Source organism: Mus caroli, chromosome 5 (assembly GCF_900094665.2).
Source record: "Mus caroli chromosome 5, CAROLI_EIJ_v1.1, whole genome shotgun sequence".
In the NCBI taxonomy this organism is placed as follows: domain Eukaryota; kingdom Metazoa; phylum Chordata; class Mammalia; order Rodentia; family Muridae; genus Mus; species Mus caroli.
In genome coordinates this window covers 109,409,892-109,418,714 of record NC_034574.1, presented here as the reverse complement: position 1 = coordinate 109,418,714, position 8,823 = coordinate 109,409,892, and the positions used below count along the sequence as shown (strand labels likewise).

Here is an 8,823-nt window from a genome sequence, read left to right as displayed (position 1 = left end):
GAAGGAAGGAAGGAAGGAAGAAAGAAAGAAAGAAAGAAAGAAAGAAAGAAAGAAAGAAAGAAAGAAAGAAAGAAAGAAAGAAAGAAAGAAAGAAAGAAATTAGAATCAGTTCTCTAAAGCAGATTTCACCATTACCTGGTCACACAGGCACCTCTACCAAAGGCAGAGTCCCTGAGGCTCCCAAGGGACCGTGGAAGAGCTTAGATTATTTAACATCATTTGCTGAGCAGCTGGCTACCCTGAGGCAGGCAGGAGAGGGTCCTGCCTGCCGTACAACACTGCACCAGGCACTGCCCGTGTGCTCAACAAAGCGGGCAAAGAGACCGACAGCCAAATAAGTCTCTAGGCTTTCTTAGTAACAAGACATTTAATCTGGAGCTAGTAGTTAGTTGAAAGATTGAATTAATTAGTTACAGGGTGTTGTACTGGCTTGGCCTAAGTGATCAGAGAAGGTGGCAAAGAAGGGAAGAGTTTATCTCCTCCCGAGGGAACCGGATATGCAAATGACCTGGGGATGGGGGTGTGGCCCCTGTTAGCAAAACCAAGAAAACTTGCTACTCAGCGTGGACTGTGGGAGGCTACTCGGGGAAGCATGAACCAGTGATAGGTGAGGCTCTCAGTTTGATTTGATGAAGTAGGTGAAGGAAATTGGTAAAGAACGCTGTAATTCATGTCAAACTAAAGGAATGGGCTGTTCCTCAAGTGGGAGGAGCCAGTATGTTGTATACCCTGGCGCGCTTGCCCAATGAAAGCATCACAGTAGAACTTCATCTCTACTTCTGGCAATGAGAAGCATCAGCTTATGTAATGCTGCCAGGTCGAACACAAAAGCCATATGTGCGTTACGTCATGGTCAGGGAGACACACTCTGCAAACATCCCTGTGGGCTTGGGTAGTAGGGCTGAGCATGCGCAGAAGGCAAGGTCCCCTTCTACGTGCGTGCACCAGCCTAGAGAGACTTGGAACTCAACGTCTTTCCTTACAGGGAACCATGACACATCAAGAAAATAAAATACTTCTAGATTGTAGTCAATACCAGGAGAAAGTACTTGGAAGAGGGGGGAAATATTCACTGAACTTCTAGAACCCGGCCAGCCTTGTTTCCTCCAAGACTGACTCCCTTTCTGCTATGCTGGTAAACCTACCATTCACTCCAGGTCTAAAATCCCTTGATTCCTTCCCTAAGTCAGACCCCAGCCTGAAAGCTCAGATCCAGCTCCCTTTCGCTGTGGTTTCCCCGTTCCCGGTAGAGGTGATAAAGGGACCATTGGGACCTCAGAGTTGGGAAAAAACGACATCCAATCTAAAAGGAGCTGAATGGGAACAGAGCCTGTATATTCTTTAAAAAAAAAAAAAAAAAGAGGTCGCACTCCAGAAAATTCCACCTGGCCACCTATTTTGAGGTCTCACCATCAAGGCAAAGCTAGCCAGGTGAACAAGATGTGTCTAAGGAAGAGGCTGCACGGTGCCTATAGGAGTGACTAAGACTAGACCACTACCTTGCCCATGTGCAAAGCCTTCTGGGAGAAACAGTAAAGAAAGTCCTACCTCCTAACCCCAGGACCTGGTATTCCAAGCTGTTGAGGTTCTCTCTGTGATTATCAGTTCCGGGGTGTACACATCTCCCCTCAAGGTTGAAGTGGTTTCTTAGAAAAGCTCTGGTGGCCCCTTCTCTAGCAGATCTGCAAAACAAGGGATGAAGTTGGGGGAAAGTAGATTTTTATTTTTAAAATAGGAAAATACTATATAAGGCCCAGGGTCAGACAATAGGACATCTATACTAGGCAAGATGTCTAAATGCTCATAAATAAAGCAACAAAGAATAATAAAGTATGTTCCCTCTCTTAGCAAATATGTTTTCAAGGTGATATGAAAGTCACCTTTGAATCCAGAATCGCAGAGTCTCTCTGCACGAGAATGGCAGTGAGAGAGAACCTGCCCCAAGGTCTCAGGCTTCCTGTCTCTGTCACTAACTGTGACAGGCCCCACACAGGCACTTGGACACCTTAGCATGATCCTGCAGATTCTGCCCAGATTGACCCACCTGAGACATAGTTATGTATGGGAAGACAGAACTGTGGAGGAGACATAACCTCGGAAGGAGGCTCATGAGACGTTTAAACAGAGAATTCTGGAATCCCAGGAGCCCCACAGAGGTTTCCAGGGAGTGTCTGCTTGACCCAACAGATGTATCTCCTCAGAGAGATACATTGCTAGATACATTGTTCAGGGCCTTTGCCCACCGCAACTAAACATGGTACAATGACCAGGAGCCAGAAGCAAACTCACTATGACCGCTCAACCACAGCCTGACCTGAACTTTGAAGAAAAAACATATTATCAGCATACACCTCCCTTCCCAAGAGCTCATAAAGCCCTCAGTCTTCCTAGGCCAGTCCTCCAGCAGGACTCTGAGGCCTCTCTTCCAGCGATCCCTGATTGTGCCCTTCTAAATTCCCCGACCGAGATCACGAGTTCCCTTCCGGTCTCCTCTAGAAACAAGGCACAGGGCGCAGGTACCCAAGCCTGAGCCAACCTGGGCAGGAAGGGAGTGTTGAGGTATGAGCTATCAACTCACTCAAAGCACTGAGCACCCCCAAACCCAAAAGGTCAGGGCGAAGGTTAAAGTTGTGCAGGAAGGTGTGTGTTTTTTCTTGTCTGATGATGGACTCACGTTGCCCGCTCTTCCCTTTCTCTTACACCTTTCCTACTAAAGGAGGAGTCCTTGCTTGGTAAGTGGATGTAATCCGCAAAGACATGAGAGACTTTATTAGAAGCCACTCAGGATGCTTAGCTACCTCCTACGAGGGAGAAGGACGCGCACAAATGCCTGTAGAGACTTTTTTTTTAATCGTTATTATTGTTATTATTTTTGGTTTGTTTGTTTTCAGTCAGACTATATGCCTTTATATTTATTTTGCCCCTCCCACTCTTGACTCCTTTAGTTGGAAACTGCTGAACCGTCAGTTTGTGACCGTGACTTTTTTTTAAAGAAAGAGAGAAAGAAAGAAAGAAAGAAAGAAAGAAAGAAAGAAAGAAAGAAAGAAAGAAAGAAAGAAAGAAAAAGAGACACCAAACCTCATCTTTATTTCTTTGGCCCATGTGATACTTCTTCAGTATTTTATTCAAGCAACTTTTTCTGAGAGAGAGAGAGAGAGAGAGAGAGAGAGAGTTAGCTGAGGATTTTGGTTGAAATTTAAACCTTGGCCTTTTGCGTTTTTAATTTCCAAGATATAATTTTTGAGGCCCATAGTCCCTTTTCTTTTTTTTTCCTTCCCCGTTCCCCCTTCCTTTCTTTTGATTATTCTTTGAGGTTAAGGGTGTCTACAGCCCTCCCTTTTCTATTAATTTGTCTCTTTCTGTTTGAGTTTATTGAAGACTATATTTTTTGTATGATTTCCTTTGACTTTCGTTTACTCTGAATCGCATGCCTTTTTTCCTGCATGTCTCCTGAATCTTCCAGTTCTTCTAGCAGGGGGTTTAAAAAAACAAAACAAAACAAAACAAACAAAAAAAAAAAAGATCTAGAGATCTCCTATTTCTGTGGAATTCTTTCAGGAATTTGTGCTTTTGTTTTTTTGGCGTCTCTTCTCTCCCCTCTCTCTTTGCTTTCGTTACAGTGACTCATGACGGTTAACATTCTAGGTTACTGACACACGGCCCAGGAGCTCAGCAGTGTCCGACGGGTCTTTTTGCTTTCAGATCACTGGGTCGGGGTCCGCGGCTGACCTCTTTAGCAAATCGGCCAGCCCGCTCGCCGCCACCCGAGGGCGCTCGCAGGAGTACGACTCGGGCAATGACACGTCCTCGCCGCCCTCCACGCAAACCAGCTCGGCCAGGTCTCGGGGCCAGGAGAAGGGGAGTCCCGGTGGGGATCTGAGCAAGAGTCGGGACCTCAACTGTGGCAACACCTCCGATTCAGGGAACTCCTTCACCACCTCCTCCCCCCAGAACAAGGGGGCTGTCTTGGAGAATGTCTCTCCCGCCTGCAGAAGCAGAGAGTCAAGGTCAGTGTATTGGGGGGTGGACGGGTCCCCCTCTTAGCAGCAACATTTCACTGTCTCATCATGGTGCCAGTCTTCCTTCCAGGAGTCTATATTTGCAAGAGATTGCATTCAAATTAGCATATATATGATACATATGTATATGTAATATATGCAAATGCGCACACACACACACACACACACACATATATACATTAACTTCTTTTGAGTCACTGTCAGTTAAAAACGTATCGTAATACTGACCAGAATAAATTAAAAACACTCACACTAAAAAAAGAAACCTGCATATATATGATTATAATAGTTTTATTTTTTTTTAAGAATTTATTTATTTTTATTTTATATGCATCGGTGTTTTGCCTACATGTATCTGAGAGAGGGTATTGGATCCCCTGGAACTGGAGTCACAGACAGTTGTGAACTGTCCTGTGGGTGCTGGGAATTTAACCCAGGCCCTCCAGAAGAGCAGCCAGTGCTCTCAACCACCAAACCATCCCTCTAGCCCTGCAGATTGAAGAATATTATTTGGCTCTTTATATATATGTATATATATATACATATATATACACATATGTATATATATATATATACATATATATACACATATGTATATATATATATATATATATAGAGAGAGAGAGAGAGAGAGAGAGAGAGAGAGTATACAAAAGAAACATTTAATCATCAACACACACATGACTCCAGTTATGCGAAATTGTGGAAAAAAAGGAACTTTTTTCATATGAAATATTGTTTTGCATGGGCTGGGGTGAGGGGAGATGACCTTTAGAACATGACATTTTTAGGGCCATGAAACTTTAACATAGGATACCATCCATCATGATGAATTAACGTCCAGGGATTCACCCAAAGTCATAGGATGTATAACACCAAGGGTCAGTGTGGACTTTGGATGCTGATGTAAGATGCTGGTCCCTCAGTCCTAACCCATGGACCCCTTTGGTGAGAGATGTTGCGTACAGGAGAAGGGGGGGGGGGATGAGGCCCTGGAGGCCAGGCTGAAATTTAAAGCACTCCAAATTAAAGTCTATTCGTGATGACACACCTAGCTGCCACTGTGAAGTTTCCGTGGAGGCCTTCTTTGCTGGGTGTTGTGCTTGCTGCTTGTATTTTCCCTTCAGAGAAGACAGATTCATGTGTGCTCAGAAGCTTTCTTAGTCAGGGTTTCGATTCCTGCACAAACATCATGACCAAGAAGTAAGTTGGGGAGAAAAGGGTTTATTCAGCTTACACTTTCCACACTGCGTTCATCACCAAAGGATGTCAGGACTAGAACTCAAGTAGGTCAGGAAGCTGATGCAGAGGCCATGGAGGGATGATGCTTATTGGCTTGTTTCCCCTGGCTTGCTCAGCCTGCTCTCTTACAGAACCTGAGACTACCAGCCCAGGGGTGACACCACCCAGAATGGGCCCTTCTACCCTTGATCACTAATTGAGAAAATGCCCCATAGCTGGATCTCATGGAGGCACTTCCCCAACTGAAGCTCCTTTCTCTGTGATAACTCCAGCCTGTGTCAAGTTGACACACAAAACCAGCCAATGACAGGGCCATCATTTCTTCACCCACGGCTCTGATGATCAAGCAATTGAAGTATATGGACATAGTTCCATGGTTAAAACGCTCACCAAGCAAGCAGTAGAAATGTCAGGTGGGCTCAAAGGCCCGGATCCTCAGGATGCAGAGCCAAATGTTCCCCAGGGCAAGCAGCTTAGTGAGAGTAGGTTTATCAGTAAGCTCTAGGTTTGACTGGGAGACCCTGCCTCAAAGAAGAAAGAGGGGGAGTGATGGAGAATGATCTCTGGCATCAGCTAACACATATGCCCCCCCATATCTGTGCACATGTGTGCACATACTACACACATGCACAGACACACGAAGAGAATGTAGAAGAAAAAATAAGTGAATCATAGCATAACACTAAGCACTAAATGTGCTCTCATGGGAGTAATTGTTTAAATTTGCTGGCCATTTAGTCTGCACCATCCATTCGACTTGTTACCTTAGGGCAACACTTGGCTTGGTGAAAATGGCAGGCCCCTGCCTGGAGTTTATAATTCACTGGGCAGATACCCAAGTGGGGAAAGTTGGCTAGCACACTGTACCCAGAGAAGCACTGGGGCTCTTCTCCTGCTGTGGCTTCAAGTCCACCTTTGTACTAAGTGGTCAGAACTTCCAAATGATGGCCACACCCTACTCAAGTGATGATGATGATGATAACAATGATATTAGTATTAATTAATTTAAAAGTTGTTAACATCTATTAAGCCAGATAACATACTAGACACTGTTAAAAATGTTTCCAGTGAACAGCTTTCCTCGGCTCCTATTAGTGTCTCCACTTTATATCTATATCACTATTTTAACCTTTTTGTCAAGTGCAGTGAAATTGAGGCACAGACCCGCAGACTTAAATTCAGCTAATAAGCAACAGTAGCGGCATTCAAATGCAGACCCAACTAGATTCCAAGTCCAAGAGATATATAGCCGTTACCTGCTTAATTTGATATACATAGACAGCCCAATTAAATAATTTAGAAGCAGCCTTTCACTGAGGAATGTAAATGATGGTGAAATCATGAGTATTTATGCCCTGCCAGCTCTGGACAAAGGGCTCAATAAATATGGTCTAAGTGGAAGAGATATGAGCTGGAAGCCAAGGACACCACAGACATGGAGGGGAAGGGACTGGAGTGATGACGGACATGTGGGGGAGCCGCCAGACAGATCCGAGTTTGGAACTCTGAGTGACCTTGAGCGAGTCACTAGTCCTTCTGAGTCACCTCAGTAAATCGGCCATACAAGGAGGGCCAGATAGGCAGCTATCGAGAGGATTAAACAAAATGATGCTTGTGAAGAGCCTGAGACATAGAGGGTGACTTTAAGGTGACACTCAACAAGCTGTGTGTGGAGGGTGTTACAGAGGGGCACATGCCCCTTCTCCAAGGAGCTCAATATCTGCAGCAAAGACACATGGCGTTATCTGACTGGAGAGTCATGTAGGAAGGGGAGCAGGGTTATGCAGGGGAAACCATGGCAACACACAGGAGACCCTCAACCCCCACCAGCTTTAGAGAGAATGTCCTAAAAGGCTTTCCAGAGAAGATGGGGTCAGGTCAAACCAGAACCACATGTAGAGGAATGGCTAGGTGATAAGGACAGTGCCAACACCTCCTAAGGGCTGGAGAGAAAGGACAGAAGAAGACATTTTGTTTAAGAGGGAACAGCCAGTTAGGGTCAAGAGCCAAGACAAGAGGTGAACAGAGGTCATCACGAATCTAGAAAGTTTTATCAATGTGATCTGAAGTTGACTCTTGAACTTGACTCTTGGTCATCTTGAAATGAACATGCGTGCATGAGAACCTCAGAAGGAGTTCGGTTAGACAAGAGAGACTGTAAGGCAAAGCACCCCCACCCCTTGTCTGATTATGAACAAGCCTCCATCTATCTGTTTTGGGGGAGTGTCTCTCAATCTCTCCATCTGCAAAATGGGCTACATCCAAGTTGCCCAAACTTAACCTAATCACGGGTCACTTTCTTGATTTCTTTTAAAACTATATCCACACTGGCTCATTTATTATAATCATAGCATGCCTTTTCTGTATTGAAATGTGCATCAGTTTCTGAAACACAAAAGCTCCCAAATAGAACGCACCTCTGATAATACGATTAAGTCTTTAACTCCATCTTCAACTCTGGTCAACTCTGCTCAAGGCCCTGACCCCAGAGCTTGTCCCTTTATCTTGGAGAGATTACAAAGTGTTAGAGAGGTGCTGAAAACCCAGGAGCACCCAGCCAGGGCTTCCTCATTCATGTAAGCAGAAGGACTGGACAAGGACAAGGACAAGGGGGGGGGGTGTCGGGAATCTCTCACCACAAGATTTGATGTTATTTAATTAACACTGTGCCCATGAGGGCTTCCTGGGGTACTCTGAAGTGGCCCCTGTGGCGTGGTATGGGTCTTTTACCTGAGGAGACTGAATTGGACTAAATATCCATCTACTTGTGAGGTCTTCTCTATCTCTGCTCTTCTAAATTCTGACACCTGGCAGGTCGTCCCTGAAAAGAGGGAGGGTGGAATGAGGACTGGAGGTCACTGGCCTGGGCAGATGTGGAGGAGGGAGCATCAGGTCAAGGTGCCTCCCAGAGTAAGGGTGGCAGGGTGATGACAGATGTTTTTCCTCCTGCAGAGGGTTTCAGTCCCCATGTCTCCAGTGTGCAGAGGTGAAGAAGTCTAGTTTGGTCCCATCCACAGCCCGGAGCTCCCCCATCAAAGAGTGCTCCCGTAGCTCCTCCTACACCAGCACTCGATCCTCCAGTCCCTCATCCAGGTCCCCAAACCCCAGAGCTTCCCCCAGGTACACCCGGAGCCGGTCCACCTCCTCTGAAAAAAGGTGAGTGTCGTTGACATTTGATCCAGTTTGTCCTTCTTTGACAGGGAGTTTTGGTAACTTTCGATGCCCAACACCCCACACACACACACACACACACACACACACCCCTCCCCACAGGGAAGAGGAGGACTTGACTTTGAATACCTGCTCCAGCCATTACTTTTGACAGCCTTGGTTAAGACAGCCAACATCTCTGAGATCCTGCTTCCTTGTGTGGCAAATAAAAATCAGAATGCTTGGCTCAGGGGCCCTGTGGCGCCTCTCAGGGGTGGAAGCACTTAGAACACAAGGAACTTTCATTGTTATTGTTTCCGTTGGCATGAGGAGGAGCTAAGCACCAATTAACTCCATGCTGCGTAAAAAAAAGTAACCAACACCATCCTTCAAATAAAAATGTGTTTACTTA

The 8,823-nt window shown here is 45.6% G+C and overlaps 1 protein-coding gene across 1 annotated transcript in view; it reads left to right on the top strand.

Annotated features, from left to right (window-relative positions):
• The window catches only part of Srrm4 (serine/arginine repetitive matrix 4), a 157,248-nt gene that overhangs the window by 138,658 nt on the left and 9,767 nt on the right, over positions 1-8,823 (top strand). Inside the window, exons 9-10 of the mRNA XM_021163443.2 lie at positions 3,703-4,007; positions 8,214-8,417. Coding sequence (XP_021019102.1) covers positions 3,703-4,007; positions 8,214-8,417 — 509 coding nt within the window. The remainder of the gene's footprint in view (positions 1-3,702; positions 4,008-8,213; positions 8,418-8,823) is intronic.